Genomic DNA, 18256 nt, shown 5'->3' with positions numbered 1-18256 from the left:
TGTTCCTAAAATCTCACAATGAAATTTTCATCAGGAATTAATGTTTAGAATTTATTAATGACTTATTAGTTCTTTTAATAGTAGCAATATATATATATTGATTGGCATTATTAAATGGGGAAAAGGAAAATATTTTATAAATTATTCTTTATTTATAATGGATAAATAAAGGAATAATATAAAATGGGCTTTCCTACATCCTCAAAGGTACATGAAGTATTTCGATAAAAGAAGAACGATTGTATATGAGTTAGATACAGTCGTTTAAGGAAATATGGGTAGTTAGAGAAATGAGTGAATAGTGATTCACTGCATTTGTTGTTATCTTTTCTATTATTCACTCGAACACATGTTTCGTGTTATCAAAGGTTCAAATAAACAAAAGCGCCTGAGTAACCTATCGCGCTAAGGAAAGAGAATCATTGTCTTAAGTAGCAAAACACGGCAATCAGGTAGGCATTACTTTCGTATATATCAAATGAGCTTAAATGTTACGTTCAAGCAAGTTATTTCATGACAAAATCTTTGAGTTGAAGTTATTTCAAGTATTGTCTTGCCATAAAATGTTTTAATTTCAGTATGATATCTATCTGATATGGCTTTGCCAGTTATCATGTAATCGAATTCGGGTCTTGAGCAGTTGATAGCTATCCTGCCTTGGCTAGTGTACACCAGTGACCGTGAGTCATCTAGCGGGTTGGCCGGTCAAGTGACCGTGAGAGGTGGCCACCTCTCCGGCACACAGTTTCAGATATGATAGATTACAAAAGAACTTAGTCTGATCAGACGAACTTTAGAATCACAAATGAATTTAGTATGCTTAGGGCCTTTTTAAGTAAAAAAAAACCCTTGGTTATACTATTGAAATGGCATGACAATTTACATTTATTATGTATGTATATGATTTTCGGCATATGTCTACTGAGTACTTTGTACTCAGCCCTGCATGTATTTCTAAATGTGCAGGTTGAGCAGTGATGAGTGATGATGGGGTGTCGTGCGGAGCTTTGTCATATTTACTAAATAAACTCTTGGCGATACATGTCTTCATACATGTATCACGTTCTATTTCCGCTGCGAACACTCAGTTATGATGCATATTATCCTATTATGTTGGATTGTCAAATCAAGTTATTGTATAAACACTTAAATCGGATACTCTTGACCGATTACTCGCTCTTATCTATTTATGTGTGTTTTTTTTCTCATATGATGTCTCAATCTTAGTTCAATTCCTTTATTATTATTTATCACCCCTTTTCTGTCCCCTCTCCTAATTTCCCTTCCCTAGTCACGGTTTCCCGGCTTACCTATCCTTAGTTAAGACCGGTCGTGACAAGATATCTTGGCTAGATTGAACTTGAACTCTTGCTGGAAAGAGCTCCATGCAGTAGCCCAAAGCCGTTTCGCACACCACCTATGTTCAGCTGCAGGAGTCACTTCTTTTACAGCCTCCATCAACCCCTAAACATAATTTCCATAATCAGTTGACATTTCAATAATCAAACACAGAAGCATTGCAAATAATTTGAAAGCCATACCTTTTGCATATCTGACATCAATGTCACTTCATCACATGCTCCAAGGTTGAGCTCCTGCCTCAACCACATGAGAAACCACCTCCAGTTATTCTTGTTCTCTTTGTTTACAACTGCCCAAGCAATGGGCACAATTCCATCATTCACATCCTTTTCTACTGCTGTCAATAGACACCCAAATGTCTTACCCTTCAAATGGCAACCATCAAGAGAGATTATTGGCCTACACCCCCCTAGCCAGTTCAACCTACAAGGTTCTAGCATGACAAATATTCTCTTAAAGACTCTTCTTTGGTTCTGGATATGCTCGGTGGACAGTTGGAGTTCCATCTTACTCCCAGGCATACATTCCTTAACAATGTTACAATAGGCAACTAGCCTATTGAACTTCTCTTTGTAGCTACCCTCAAGCTTGCATATTATCTCTTTCTTTGCCCTTTTACACTTGTGTAAACTAACATGAAGCTTCAAATGGTCTTTAACATGACCTTGCATATCCTTAGAAGTAAACCTAGGATTTCTGTAGATTGTCTCTTTAAAGTATTTGGCCAAGTATGATTGGCTAGCACTAGGGACTTCCCTTTGTTTGCAACATGTGTGGTCTGCAACTAGGGTCTTGATAGCTAAGCCTTCAATATCCCCATCTTTAGAGACATGCATCAGAAATGGACACTGTTGGTCATTGATGCAAACCACTCTAATCCTAGTCTTTTCATTTTTTAGAAACTTTAACTTGTAGCCAAACTTCACAGCATAAGCATTTATGCTGTCCCTAGCCTCCTTTGCTCCTGCAAAGGTCATTCCTAACTGAAAACTACCCTCCTCTCCTCCTTCAACACTCCCTACCAACTGCTCTAAGCTCTTAACATCATCATCACTCTCCCAACACTCACTGTATACACTTGAATTGTCATCATCACCATGCTCTCTCCCTTCAACCTCACCCTGCTCTCCCTCTACAACCTCAGCCTCCTCTCCCTCTTCTAACTCAACATCATCTTCCTCTTCTACCCCACCATCAGTGCTCTGAACTCCCTTATCCTCACCAGTAATCTGAACCCCATGTTTACCCTCTAAATCACTATTTTCATTCCCTTCTAAAAACATCTCATTCACTACAAAAGTAGGCATAGGATCAACCTCATGATCTGCATAAAACGCAATCTCTCCATGGCCAAGCAATTCTAGGTAATCAAGAACCTTATGACACTGGATAGGATTTCTTAGGGGAACTAGACCCTTATCTATGGTATAGTCTGCATCTGCCGCATAAACTAGTTTAGGTTTAGAACCATAACACTTCTCAAATTCGGATACGATTCTTTCTAAAGTCATGTTTGTTGGAATATAAGTATATATAATGGAGGATTTATTTAATTGGTAGAAGGAAATTTGGAGAAATTGGTTGTGGACGTGTGTGCTTAGGAATTTGAATGTGAGGATTGTAGTTTGCTAGCACAATCTTTCTTCAATTCACTTCGTTCTAAACAATTGATACAACCTCCACATATATATAGTAGTCAAGTGAGAATTCTAGAATTCTCTTGATTTCTATCTAGATTTTTATACTTATTTTACTATTACAAAATATCTTCACTTAGTCACTTTTTCTAGAATTCTCTATATTTTTCTTTCTTTCTTTTTCTTCTTAAAATATCTTGATTCTAGATATTTCTAATACAAATATCTTCATTCTAGATATTTCTAATACAAATATCTTCACTTAAAAAATCAAGTTTATTTTTATATTCCAACACTCCCCCTTAAACTTGATTTTTCATTCCGAGCAAACTTCTGAATTTGGCGAAATCCTTTCACGACGTGCCTTGCTTTATATCTTTCAACTTCAGCTTTGGAATTCTTCTTAACCTTATGCACCCACTTGACTCCAATGTCCTTGTGCCTTTCCGGTAGTGTCACGAGCTCACACGTATCATTCTTGTTTATAGCTTTGATCTCTTCGTCCATTGCAACTCGCCAATTTTCACTATTTGCTGCTTCAGGTTCATAATCAGCAGATAGGCAAAACAAGGTGAGATCTTCTAACCTTTCAGTGTCTTCATATATCTCATCCAAATTCCTTGCTCGTGGTGTGGCTCTTTCATTTAAGAAAGATGGTGGCGAGTCTTCAGTAACTTGTATAGGTGAAGCTGGCGGAGTCACTACCTCTTGTTGGACTTCTCCAACTTGCTCGACTGTCCTTTCATCATCGAATTGTGGGATGAAGGTGAAGTCACCGTTGGAGCTGAAATCCCAAACTCCTTCTTCGTCGAACTCCACGTCTCGACTTATCACTGTTTTCTTGGTATTTGGATTATATAACTTATAGCCTTTAGAGTTAGAGTCGTACCCGATAAAGATGAATGCTTCGCTTTTATCGTCGAGCTTCTTCCTTCTCTCATCTGGTACATGCACGTAGGCTTTGCTCCCAAATACCTTTAGGTGGGAAATTCCTGGCTTTCTCCCGCTCCAGGCTTCTTGTGGAGTCATTCCCCACACGCTCCTTGTCGGCGATCGGTTGGATAGGTACACCGCGCACGCCACTGCTTCGGCCCAAAACTCTTTAGGCAGATTCTTCGTCTTTAGCATGCTCCTCGCCATCTCCATGATTGTTCTGTTTTTTCTTTCCGCCACTCCATTTTGTTGGGGGGATCTCGGAACTGTCAGGGGCCGTCGAATTCCATTTGCTTCGCAAAATTCTAGAAACTCCTTTGATGTGAATTCTCCGCCTCGATCGGACCTCAGGGCCTTGATTTGTCGTCCGCTCTCCTTCTCGACGGCAGCTTTGAATTTCTTGAATGCATCAAATACTTCTGACTTCTGCTTCAAGAAATATACCCACATTTTTCTAGAAAAATCATCAATGAATAGCAGAAAATAATTATTTTTACCGAGGGAGCTTGGATTTATCGGCCCACACACGTCAGCATAAATCAACTCCAGTGGCTTTTGAGCTCTTGAGCTTGACTCCTTTGGGAATGGCTTTCTGAAATGCTTCCCGAGTAGACAACCTTCGCAGAGTTGATCGGGATGTTTGATGGATGGTAGGCCTCTCACCATCTCTTTCTTTGATAGCAACTCCATGCCGCCAAAATTTAAGTGCCCAAACCGTAGGTGCCACAACCAAGACTTATCTTGGTAACACGCTTTCAGGCATTTTGCCATGTCATTTCGAATATTCAATAAGAACATTCTATTTTTAGACATTGGCACCTTGGCAATAAGATTATTTTTGCCGTCTCTTATTGAAAGGTTATAATCTCTCATGTGAATATCATAACCTTTCTCTAAGAGTTGTCCCAAACTCAATATATTATTCTTCATATTGGGCACGTAATAAACATTGGAAATAAATTCGTGATTTCCATTCTTCAAGCGAATTAAAATTTTCCCTTTTCCTTTAACTGGAATTTTAGATTCATCACCAAAGGAAACGTTGCCACTTACCGACTCATCGAGCTCCACAAACATATTTCTTTTCCCGCACATGTGGTTGCTTGCACCGGTGTCGAGGTACCACGTGTCATCTTGTCTTCCAGCTTCTCCTTTATATGCCAGAAGCACACTACCAATATCTTGATTTGTACTTTCGGCGTAATTGGCCTTCTCTTCAATCCTTACTTTTTCACTTCTGCACTCGGAAGCATAGTGCCCAAATTTATGGCAATTATAACACTTTATTGAAGACTTATCGTACCTCGACTGCGGGTTGCTCCTCCCCCGACCACTTGTAAACTCATTTCTTTCACCACTGTTGACGAAGCCTCCTCGTCCTCGTCCACGTCCACGGCCTCTGCCTCGATCTTGTCTTTGACCACGTCCTCTCCCGAATTGTCCATGGCCATTGCTCGAACCTTCTTCTTTTTCTTTCGGGCTTACTTGCAACTTTAAAAGTTGCTCTGAAATTTCTTGCTTCTTCTTTTGCTTCTCCTCATATGCTTGCAGCGACCCCAACAAGAGATCGATCGTCATCTCCTCCAAATTTTTAGTTTCTTCGATCGTCACCACAATGTGCTCAAACTTTGGGGTTAGTGAGCGCAATATTTTCTCCATAATTCTTACATCCTCCAATTTTTCACCATTTCTTTTCATTTGATTAGACACCGCCAAGACTCTTGAAAAATAATCCGAAATCGATTCGGACTCTTTCATATGCAAAGACTCAAACTCTCCTCTTAAAGTTTGAAGTCGTACCTTTTTTACTTGCTCCGCTCCTTTGCACGCGTTCTGGAGCTTCTCCCATGCTTCTTTGGCGGTGCTCGCGTTTGAGATTTTCTCGAAATCGTCGTCCCCTAGCGCCTGATAAATGAGACAGAGAGCCTTCTTGTCTCTCTTTCTCGCGTCTCGCAATCTATCCTTTTGTTGTTGGGATAGTGCGACCTCGTCCTGCGGCTCCTCGTAGCCGTTCTCCACGATCTCCCAAACGTCGTGGGCTCCCAATAGCGCCTTCATCTTGATGCTCCAATTGTCGAAGTTGCTCTTGTTGAGCATGGGGACTTGAAACGATTGTAAATTCGCCATACCACAAGTAGAATCTTGTGGCTCTGATACCACTTTGTTGGAATATAAGTATATATAATGGAGGATTTATTTAATTGGTAGAAGGAAATTTGGAGAAATTGGTTGTGGACGTGTGTGCTTAGGAATTTGAATGTGAGGATTGTAGTTTGCTAGCACAATCTTTCTTCAATTCACTTCGTTCTAAACAATTGATACAACCTCCACATATATATAGTAGTCAAGTGAGAATTCTAGAATTCTCTTGATTTCTATCTAGATTTTTATACTTATTTTACTATTACAAAATATCTTCACTTAGTCACTTTTTCTAGAATTCTCTATATTTTTCTTTCTTTCTTTTTCTTCTTAAAATATCTTGATTCTAGATATTTCTAATACAAATATCTTCATTCTAGATATTTCTAATACAAATATCTTCACTTAAAAAATCAAGTTTATTTTTATATTCCAACAATGTTTTCCAGTGTGGATTTAATTTCCTTATGGTTAAAACCATCATACATCCATTCACCATTCTCATCATCTTTTTTCCAAACACCCCACCAATTGAAAATAAAGAAAAGTTCAGGATTCGACATGCTGCACAACAACAAGAACAAACAAGAATATAACTTATGTTCTGCGTTCATGCATCAAATAAAAAACAACAAGAAAGCAACAAAATTCGGAATCCAACAATACTTGCATGTTCTGTAAAAAAGAAAATTAAACAATGAAGATTAGCCATTACTTACCTATTTTTCAGAGTCTACTTCGATGAAAATTAGAAGCACCGATCGGAATCAACAAAATCGCAACCAAACCTCCCTTCTTCTTCGATGATTTGCCCTCTGAAACTTTGAGTTTTCGAATGGAATGAAAGAAACTCTTCATCTGCTCTATTTGCATAGAAACCCCGCGCATTGTGGTTGGGGTGGTGGGGCCCAGCGAAAAAAAAATATATTAAGTGAACGGTGTTAAAACGTCCGTTCTTCCGAGACTTTGGGGAGGTCAATGCGCTTTGACCGACTATGGGGGGCTAAAAGCTCTAGGGGGGTGTAGTTCAGGAGGGAATCTGCACCTTCGCCCTATAAATAATACCAAAAATAGTCTACAAAATCTGTTGTCTTCAGCGACAGAATAGCGACAGAAATGCTCAAACAAATTTAGCGACAGAATCTATTCTGTCGCTACTAGCGACAGAATTTTTCGTCACTAATCCGTAGATATAAATAAAGAACCAAACGACAATAACTGTTTTAGCGATGAAAATTTCCGCCGCTAGTCTGTCGTTAAACTAGCGACAGAATGCATTTCCGTCGCTATTTTTGCTAGCGACCATGATTCTAGATTCGGAAAAAATCCATCGTTATTCTGTCGTTAGCGACAGAATTTTCATTTTTAGCGACAGAAAATTCTGTCGCTGATCGGCTGATTTTTTGTAGTGAGAATATGATATCATGAGACTTAGCTTATGGTAAAGTTGAGGCACAAAAGTCTCTTCTTAGAAAGAGGTCTTTGGTTTATCATCATTAGGATATATATATCCAGTAACATCAATCACGATGAATTTATAGATACATGCATCTATAGATACAAGAGTTCAAAAACTTCCATTCATTCACTCATTTCAACTCTTTACTTCAGTTTTACTTTCCATGACAATAATAATTACTTTTAATTATTTGTATTTTTCAACCGGCCTTAGACCCGCGCCCAACTCGTGCCCAGCTCACCCAAGTTGTTGCCTTTATATATTTTTCCAATCAAAAAATTTATGTAATTTAATTTTACTAATTTTATTTCCCTAGGAGGACAACAATACACTATTATTTGATATTACTTATCTTACTAACATATATTTCCTCAATGTGTTTATGTATTTTTCGAATCTTTTTGTATACATAGATTTAGGTTTTAGTGGACTTAACAGCATACATATTTTGTTGAGTTTTTCTTTATATATATATTGAATTCATATAATAAATTTGTATTCAAAAGATTAATTAATGTCTTAGATTTAAATAATAGATTTACATGTTATAAATAGATAAATCGAACTTCTTTAGAATTGTGATTGGAGTTGAATTCTTTTATGTTCATGATTATGATACTAAATAAAATAGATTAGAATAATGATAATATGATATTAGATTATTATCTTTAAAATAGATTTAAAAATAGGGACATATTATGCAAATCAAATTAATTTGGATAAGATAATGTCTAATAAATTATTATATTCTTCTAGATATATAATATCTAATTTATATAATTATATTTAAAGTTAAATATATAATAGAGATAATAGGCAATTTATATATTTTTTTGCTGAAGATAAGTGTTGTTTGCATATCAAAGGAAGCGAATAAAGTGGTAAATATGCCCATCGAATCATTGTCTTGTGAAGATTCTTGACTTCAATTATTTGATCTAGTGGCCGACAAAACTAAAGCAAGGGCGATACTTTTCGAGCCAATCAGGTTGAATTTTTCTCATAGCAAATACTAGTAAATACTTACGTGAAATTTCCATTATCATATTGCAACATATCCAACTCACCTAAAGGCTAAAAACAAGAGCAAGCAAAGTGAAACAGTGCAACCAATTATTTTTGTTGCAAATGTAGTTTGTGTATAGTATTTTATTTGTGAAAATGATATCATTCTTATCAAAAGCAAAAAAGCAGTCATTTGTGTATAGTATTTTCAAGAACAAGATCAATTATGGGACCGAAAAATGTGAAGTTACCAACAGACAAAAAGATTAGTGTGTTCTATTTAAATAAATAAATAAATGGTTTTCATTGTTAATTAATACTTTTCATTATCATATTAGTCACGCGCAAATGCATTATCTTTTTCGATTTTATAAATATGTTGATTTTATTTCATATTTATATTTATTTATTTAAATATATCTTTTAATTTCGATTTTTGTTGTGCATCGCACTAATGAGCCTACTACTTAAGACTAGATGAATCCTTCTGTTTTTAAGGGAATAAGCCAATAAGGTGAAGGATAGAATTCCAAACAAATAAAAATACTAGGAAACAATTACCTAATAAACCAAGCAAAATAATAATAAAATAAATAAAATATTAAAAAGAAAAACTAGGCGACATCAACGACTAGTAAACTGTAGTGTCAACCCACATATTTTATCTTATCTTAGCTGTTTGGCAATAATGTTTCTGATATAGCCATTTTACACATTGTTTTTCTGAAGCTAAACTAAGATTCCATCAAATTCTTTCTCAGAAAAATATACATACACTGTTTTTCCTTGGATCATGGCGGCATATGCAGCCTTGGTTTCTGTTATGCATATCATCGATACAATCGAGCATCACCATTCCCCTCCAATTTCTATCGACAAACAACAACTTGAATCTCTCACTCAAATTCTTACCTCTTTGCAGGAATTTCTTGAAAATTATAAGTTCCCTGTTGCTGACGGAGATGAAGCTGATCCGCTGGAGATGAGTATTGTAGATGCAGCTCATGCTGTTGAAGATGTTATCGAATCATATATTGTGAACGTGATTGAACTGGGTAGATCAATGAGTCCCAATGAAGTCAGTTTCATCAACTTTTATCAAGATCTACGACAAGTGATAGAAGAAATGAATCTCAAACTCAAATTTTTACCTTCTTGCAGATATTTCTCCAAGGCTATGTTGTAGATGCAGCTCATGGGGCTGAAGAAGTGAATTCTAGAAAGGAAGTCAGTTGCATCAACTTCTATCAAGATCTACAGCAAGTGATAGAAGAAATGAATGTGATCAAGAAGGAAGCCATGGAGACTTCAGCTGAAGCTCAGCTGCAGAGAAAGGTCTCCTCGACTCATACTGGCTCCTTGACATCCTCTTCCAATGTGAAGGAAAGCAAGATGGTGGGGTTTGATGACGTGCAACTTCAACTCTTGGATTGGCTCACTGGAGGGAACCGTAACCGCCAAATCATCCCAATCACAGGGATGGGCGGGATTGGTAAGACCACTCTTGCCCGACATATATTTGAGCATGCCCTTATTAACCAACATTTTGATATTCGTGCGTGGACTACAATTTCTCAAACCTATAATGTTAGAGAAACACTTAGAGAAGTTCTTCACCAAGTAACTGGAAATTTGGGTAGTGATCTGAGTGAGAACGAATTGGGAGAAAAATTGCGCAAGTATTTATGGGGTAGGAGGTATACCATAATATTGGATGATATGTGGAGTGTGGAGGTGTGGGACAAGATGGGGGTTTTCTTTCCCGATAACAATAATGGGAGTCGAGTAATCATAACAACTAGGCTGTCAAACTTGGCTGCCAAGTTGACAGACTCTAACACCATTGGTATGAGATTTTTAGATGATGTTTGTAGCTGGAGTTTGTTCTCCAAAACTGTATTTGGGGATGAGGTTTTTCCTCTTCAACTCGAGGAAATCGGAAAGAAGATCGTGGGGAAGTGTAAGGGACTTCCTTTGTCGATTGCTGTGATTGGCGGTCTTTTGGCAAAGTCCGAACTTACACTGGAATATTGGGAGCACATAGAGGAAAACTTAAGCTCAGTAGTGAATTCGGAAAATGATGAATATTGCTTGAGAGTATTGAAACTGAGCTATGACCATTTGCCTGCGTATCTAAAGCCTTGTTTTTTGTACATGGGGATGTTTGGGGAAGATCAGAGAATTGGAGTCTCAGAACTCATGAGGCTATGGGTTTCTGAAGGCTTTCTTAAACCAAATATCAATAAAAGCTCGAAAACAATTGCCAAAGAGTATCTGAAGGAGCTAGTCGATAGAAACCTCATTCTTGTTCATGAGTTAGGGAAACTTGGGAATATTAGGTACTGCAAAATGCATGATTTAGTGAGAGATCTATCATTTCAAGAAGCTGAAAAGCAGAGGTTTTATTATGTGTTAGGGCAAGATTGTCCTCGAGGGATAAATAGCCAACGCCGCATTGTTATTCCCAGAAGCACTTCAGCTATGACAGTCCGGGATGCCATGGAAACTATGTCGTCACGTGCTCGTTCTTTCATATGTGATGCTGATACGGCTCCAGAATTGCTAGATTTCAGATTTTTGAGGACACTTAGTACATATGAGTATTCCAAAGGGTATTTAGATGAAAATGTGTTTCAAATGGTGAACTTGCGGTACCTTTCGGCTAGATTTCGTGAGGGGTTCCAAATCCCTTCTTCAATTAGTATGCTCTGGAATCTACACACACTAATTGTTTATTGTTGGGGTGTACCTACGACTGCAGCAGTAGAAATTTGGAAAATGCATCAGCTTAAGCATGTCGAGTTCGTAGGTGGAAAAATGTATCTCCCAGATCCTCGGAGCGGGCATAGTGATGTTATGATGGAGAATCTAGAGACGCTCAAAGGAGTGCTTGATTTCAACTTGAATGAACAAGTGGTTAAGAAAATTCCCAATATCAAGAAACTTTATATAAGATACCAGGATGAAGTAATGGAGAGAGTGAAGTGCCTCAGCTATCTTCAATGTCTGAGTAAGCTGGAAAGCTTGACGTGCAGTACTGAATATGTAAGTGATGCTGAGTATCTGCAGTGTATTAGCTTCCCGCACTCACTCAAGAAGCTGTATCTTGTATGCGGAAAGTTCTTCCATTTGGAGGAAATTCTGGAAAAGATAGGTTCATTACCACTTCTTGAGAAGCTCACACTGATTGATGGGCAGTTTGGAAGACGCAGATGGGAAATAGTTGAAGGCCAATTCCCCAGCCTCAAATACTTGAAATTGTGGAAGTGTAGGGATATGGAATGTTGGACGTTAGAGGGCTCCTACTTGCAACGCCTTGAGCAACTTTATCTCGGGTGGGTGGAGTCGTTGGAGGAGTTCCCTTCAGAAATTGGAGAAATACCAACACTCAAATCAATTCAATTGTGTAATTGCAGTGAATCAATGGCTGTGTCTGTGAAAAAGATAGTAGAGGAACAAGAGGAATTACAAGGGGACCCACCCTTTCATGTTCTAGTTTGGTCAAGCAAGGTCAGCCAAGAACTGCAGAGCTTGGCAACTCCCAACTTTCGTGTAGTCAATTGGTCAATTGCAGTGAATCAGCGGTTGTGTCTTTGAAAAAGATAGTAGATGAACAAGAGGAATTACAAGGGGACCCACCCTTTCATGTTATAGTTAATCGATCCCAACTTTCGTGTAGTTTGATGTGATGAGGAATTCAATTGCATGTGGGAATATACTAATTTGAGTGATTAATTTTCCTTATAACTTTATATTTAGCTTTTTTTTTTAATTATTTTTAATTTTTAGCAACATAAATCATATATTTAATTAGTATCTATAATCTATACCTACTATAAAAGTGTCTGATTTTACCAAATTTAGTTTGCCTATTATGTCCTTATTTTTTAATCTATTTTAAGGCCAATAATGTAATAGTATCATATTATTACTATTATTCTAATCACAAACATACAATAATCTCATTCCAATCACACTTTTAAATAAGTTTAAACTATTTAAAATTACTCAATGTATAAAAGTTGCACGTCCCTCGATTTCAGCAATCACCTCTGTTTAGTGCTCGCTGACTTGATCTTCATCCATAAGCTTTAAGGATATTTCTAACTTTGTCTCATTTTAACACCCATTTTTTTATTTTTACGGACAACTTTTTTCTCGTATGAGTGACCTAGTTGATTGAATGGCAACCAAGTATCTTGGAAAAAAGAAACTAACTATGAAATATCAACATTCTTCATACAACAATAGACATATACACGTGATAAAGCACACAATGTTATCACTCTTCAAAACATATAAATTGTGGGAAATTTGAAAATTTTAAGTTGTTTGAATGAAATTTTAGAGATTGGCAGATTTCTTTTTGTTGGTTTTGAGGATAATGGCAGCCAAAAACTAGCGCCATAATGAAATGAAATTTTCAGTTTATTTTTTTTATTTTTTTTAATTCCTTTAAATTTCAGTGTGTGCGGATTCCTTTAAATTTCATATAATTGCCATGTTGTATTTTCGAAAATACAATAATTAAATAATCTGAAAATATAAATAAAAGGTAAAGTGAAAGGGAAAAAAATTCATTTTCCTTGGTAAAATTAAGAACAATAAAAAATTCCTTAAACACAATACTAAACACGTGTGACACACACATCTTTATCTTAATTTTGTTCTCCTTAATCTCTGTGCCGAAAATGCATAGGCTATAAATAATGTGAAGCAGGAACTACAATATCTGATTATCATATTGTAACATCCAACTCACCTAAAGGCTAAAAACAAGAGCAAGCAAAGCAAAGCAGTGCAATCGATTATTTATCTTGTGCAAATGTAATTTGTGTATAGTATTTTATTTGTGAAAATGGTATCCTTCTTATCAAAAGCAATAAAGCAGTAGTGTTTTCAAGAACACGACCGAAGAAAGTGAAGTTACCAACAGACAAAAGATTAGTGTGTTCTTTATTTAAATACATATATAACTAAATAGACAAGATTAATGTGTGGTTTTCATTGCTAATGCTTTTCACTATCTTATTTGTCACTTACAAATGCATTCAACATATGCATTGTCTTTTCACAAATACTTGTGTATCACTGGTGGCACGGTGCCACCAGGTCATACCCACGCCAAATCATGATTCATTTAGCAAATTCAGGTTTAAACCCGGACCCGTTTAATTACATTAAAAAAAAAAAGGTTGTAGAAAACCCGGTGGCACCGCAAGAATCCAAATATGGCATCAAGTTTTTCATTTATCTAAGTTGAAATAATTTAGTTGAAATGTTATTTAGTTTTATTGATGTCGTTGTTCCTCTCTATAAAAGAGAAATGTCTATATATCATTCATACTCAATGAATGGATCAGCAAGACTATAAAAACTTAATAATTTGAAGGAAAAATACATATTTAAAAGAGCTGGTACAAAACTACACCAAGTGAAGCTGTGGAATGGAATCTAAATCTTACAAATTAAGTGCCCATATCAACGTTATTTCCTATCCTCAACACAATTCATGAGAGACAGAGAAAGAGCATAAGCCTAAAACCATAATCAACTAAAATATGCAACTGCATCAAGAAAAATGATTTGGTATGAATAGTTCACTATGCAAAACTAAAAGCATTTTATTGATTATGCTCCTCAATTTCAGCAATTTTGATTCCACATTTCAAAAACAAAAGCAAAGTGGTTCTCCTTTCAGCATCTTTTTGCCACCGGCACTGCGTCGTTTGTTTTCCCTATTATATAACCTCGATTCAGAAAATAACAGCTTGGTCATCCCAAATGCTCAAGAGATTAATCTATCCACAGACAATATTGTTTCTTTGTAAACCTGAGATTGAACAAGAGTAGTACTCATATGAGACAACAAAAATCTGCTAGACCTGTGTTATTCAATTATCTCAAAAAACTACTCCATGTTATTCAATTCAAGAGGCAAATTTGATGAAAATTGTGCAATTAATTAAAATTTAAGCAACTGCAAAGTCCAATGGGTTAGTTGCGCCTAAATACACAAACTTTCAACCAATTCTAGTTTTGCACATAAACTAAAAAATCTGCCTCCAAACACATGAACTTTCAATTGTTCTGATTTTTCACACGATTATCAATTGCACCCAAATTAATGTTGAGGTGGATGCCTTAAATGCCTACATGGTTTAAACAATTGATGTGCTAGACGAGGTACTTGGATTTCCATACGCTACTTCAGCTTGTCACGATTATATTAATTTGTCACTTTAACTAGCCACGATCGACGAAAATTGATAGTCGTGTGAAAATCGGAACAATTAAAAGTTCGTGTATTTGGAGGCGGAATTTTTAGTTCATGTCGAAAACCAGAATTCGCTAAATGTTCATGTATATAGGCGCAATTACCCCAAGTCCAATGAAGTAGGACATGAAAGTTAACTTATCCTCACATCTTAAGTGCATTCAAATATGTTCACCACTCACATACCACCCCCCTACAAAAATAGAGAAACTCAAGGAAAAGATGAAGATCATACCTATCACAGTAGATATGATTCAACCACAGTTCGGCCAAACTTTTCCTGAACATCTTTGGGAGTTTCAATCTGCGAGCAAAAGAAAGAGGAATAGAAAAGGATAAACAATGGTGAAATATAATATCAATGTAGATAATGTATATAATATAATTCCTCCCATTTACCGCATTTAATGCCTTGAAGAGAGCCTTCACAGTGTTGTGGGGATTCCTTGAACCAACAACCTACAAGAGTATTTCCATCAGGACAAAGTTGGAAACGAAAGAACATATTTTTCGAGCCAGTTTCATACCTTTGATTTCACATTCCTGTAACCAGCTAAGTTAAGAATCAACTCCACAGTTTTGCCTGCCTTCATCCCTGATTGTGTAGGAGCTGGCCAAAGATACACCTACAAGCACTTAAAAATTTCAGGCCAAAATCCCTAAAGAAGGAAACAGCTTTCTATCAATTTCAACCATCAACAAAGATATACAACTAGAAATTTGACGATACCTTAGTCTTTTTATACGATGTCTGAATTGCATGTGCAATTGTATGATCCTCATGCCGCTCTACATAGTGCAGATTCTGAAAGCACTTCTCATATGCCTGTGGCAATAGGCCATTAACATATTAAACTATAAATAACAGATGCCGCGATGAGTTTCTATAAATATTGAAACGTTTTCTTATTTGAACAGACAATCCAGTGGCATAATACCTTTTAGAGTTGACTGCACATTCTCAGACAATAGTATATAAGCATGTCTAGTTTTCAAGCCAAATTTACACACGTGCAGCATAAAGAAGCATGACAGTATGGATTTGAATGCATGTATAGTTCTGATACCTTTTGAAGAGCAAGCGGAACTGCAGGAGCCTTTGCTTTAGCAAAACCAATAACACCATTGTAGTTCCCACAAGCTAACATTGCAGTGTATTTGATAACTTGTCCACCCTGTCTCGTTTATCAGTCATAATTGTTAAAAAAAAATGGCTACTGAATCGTAAATGAGGAGGCTATATTACCTTTGTAACTTTACACGTCCTATTCACATCGACCAGCCTAACATCAAAACCCTGCACACAATGGAGACACCCAATTTAACATATTGATCTGATGGTACATAAATGACTACCAGAAACAATAGTTCCCATGATTCATGAATAGAAAAGAAAAATGGTAAATATTAGATCAAATGTGAAGAATATCATCATATGATTATGTGCAGGTCGTAAATAGCCAAGGCATTTATTATCCTGCATGCCTTTTTTTGTGGTTAAAGTAGAAAATAAATCTATCATGGCAATAAATTAACTACTGTAGCATAGTATAATAGTACTACTTGCTAGCTCAAATGCGAACTTACCATATAAACAATCTCAAATTTCAAACTTAATAATTTTCGATGCAATATATCTTAGAAAACATGACTTGAAGCAAATGGTAAACGATGAGAATAGGGACCCCATCTACATGAAACAAATGGGGCTTGAGGGTTGGGCTGTTGGGCTTCTATTTGGGCCGTTTCCTTTTATTTTTATTTGATTGGGCTGGCGTACATATAGTATTTGGGCCGGTTTTTATTTTATTTGGCTGGGCCGGATTTTCTTTTCTATTTAATTCATTGGGCTGAGTGTATTGGGCTTGGGCTCCTTTATTTAATTAGTTGGCAGATTTACTTTTAAGAGAAAATGAGCTGTGATTTTAATTGAATTTGCCCTATTTATTCATTCAAATTTTGGACTACTCATTGTATTAATTGAACTATCATTAGTTTAATTAATTATTCTAAATAATAATTTACATAATAATATTATATTATTATTATGTGCATATTTTAAGTAATTACTTATTACTCTCTCCGTCCCACGACTCTTGACACGTTTAGTTTTGGCACAGGAATTAAGAAATTGTAGATTAGTGTTTTAAGTGTGTAGGTAATAAAGTATAAAAGTGATAAATTAGGAGAGAAAATGTGATAAAGTAGGAGAGAGAATGTAATAAAATGATAAAGTATGAGAGAGAATGTGATAAAATAGGAGAGAAAAGATAATAATTGTTACTATATTTATAAACGTGTCAAGATTCGTGGGACGACCCAAAAAGTAATACGTGTCAAGATTCGTGGGACGGAGGGAGTATATGCTAAGCATGACATGAAATTGCATGTACATTATGCAACAAAAAGTAATTATGATTTAATTGGTTTTATTTATAAATCCAATTATTAAAGAAAATCGAGTAAGAATATTATTGGTGTCCTTAACTCAAGAATTTTAGTTTTGAATTATTCATTCATTAAATTTTAAAAACCTGGCTAAGTGAATCATAGAATGTTAAACACTTCACTATAACCTCATAATAAATTCAGGAAACCTATTAAGATAATAGATTTCTTGTAGGCTTTGTGGATCGTGGGGACTTGCACTGTTATTCCTATTCAGAGTTAAGGTTAAACGACTGCCATTGTCTATACAGGTGGGCTTACTTTTCAAATGTATGATTGAGCTAATAAGCTTAAATGTTATATTGTTGCCCTTAAAATAGATTTAAAAATATGGACAAAATAGGCAAATCAAATTTTGTAAAACATGACATTTTTATACTCCCTCCGTCCACAAAGAGTGTGTGATGGAGTGGAGGGCATAGATTTTAATGAAAAAGTTGATAGATGTGATTTTAGTGTTAAAGTATAGTATTGAGCCCACCAAATCGTAAAAGTAAAGAGAGAGAGTATTTTGTAAATATTGATTATTGAGTGTGAATGGGGTTTAAAGTTTAAAGTAGATTTCTAAAAAAATGAAAACACACAATCTATATGGACGGATGGAAATAGTAATAAACACAAAATCTTTGTGGAATGAGGGAATAATAGGTATAGATTAGCATGTAAATACACAAATTTTTCTCATTTTCTGAAATTTAACATGACATGTTTATAACAGATATTAAACCATATTTAATATTTCAGTTTGGATCGACTCAATTTCAGTTATTTTTCTGAAATCCTAATTTCACCTATAGTTTGGCCTATCAAATTCTATTTGGGGTGGGCTATCTAATATGACGGCTTATTCTCTAGCAATCTGATCCAACCCACTCCTTTTTCTGTTGGGTGGCTTTAGTCCCATTGGGCCTACTCAATGGGTCTAAGTGCTAACATTTCAAATGTATGTATATTAATATTTCCTCAATTTTCAGAATTTGATAAAATAAAATA

General features: G+C 35.9%; 2 protein-coding genes across 2 annotated transcripts; one reads left to right on the top strand and one right to left on the bottom strand.

The window, feature by feature from the left end:
• The first annotated feature begins 9169 nt into the window (after positions 1-9169).
• Positions 9170-12276, top strand: LOC131016806 (putative late blight resistance protein homolog R1C-3). The gene is made up of 2 exons (XM_057945548.1): positions 9170-9616; positions 9700-12276. The coding sequence occupies exons 1-2, from the start codon at positions 9332-9334 to the stop codon at positions 12133-12135; spliced, it is 2721 nt and encodes a 906-aa protein (XP_057801531.1). The 5' UTR covers positions 9170-9331; the 3' UTR covers positions 12136-12276.
• A 1640-nt stretch (positions 12277-13916) lies between these two features.
• LOC131016975 (uncharacterized) lies at positions 13917-16292 on the bottom strand. Its single transcript, XM_057945831.1, has 7 exons — positions 16062-16292; positions 15883-15990; positions 15546-15641; positions 15343-15441; positions 15215-15274; positions 15051-15119; positions 13917-14371 (listed from the first exon to the last, which is right to left on the bottom strand). Exons 2-6 carry the CDS (start codon positions 15961-15963, stop codon positions 15054-15056), a joined length of 402 nt encoding a protein of 133 aa, XP_057801814.1. The 5' UTR covers positions 15964-15990; positions 16062-16292; the 3' UTR covers positions 13917-14371; positions 15051-15053.
• Between the last annotated feature and the right edge of the window lie 1964 nt (positions 16293-18256).

This window comes from Salvia miltiorrhiza, chromosome 3 (assembly GCF_028751815.1).
Source record: "Salvia miltiorrhiza cultivar Shanhuang (shh) chromosome 3, IMPLAD_Smil_shh, whole genome shotgun sequence".
Classification (NCBI taxonomy): Eukaryota; Viridiplantae; Streptophyta; class Magnoliopsida; order Lamiales; family Lamiaceae; genus Salvia; species Salvia miltiorrhiza.
The sequence above is the reverse complement of the archived record's forward strand: the minus strand, read 5'-3'. Positions and strand labels throughout refer to the sequence as shown.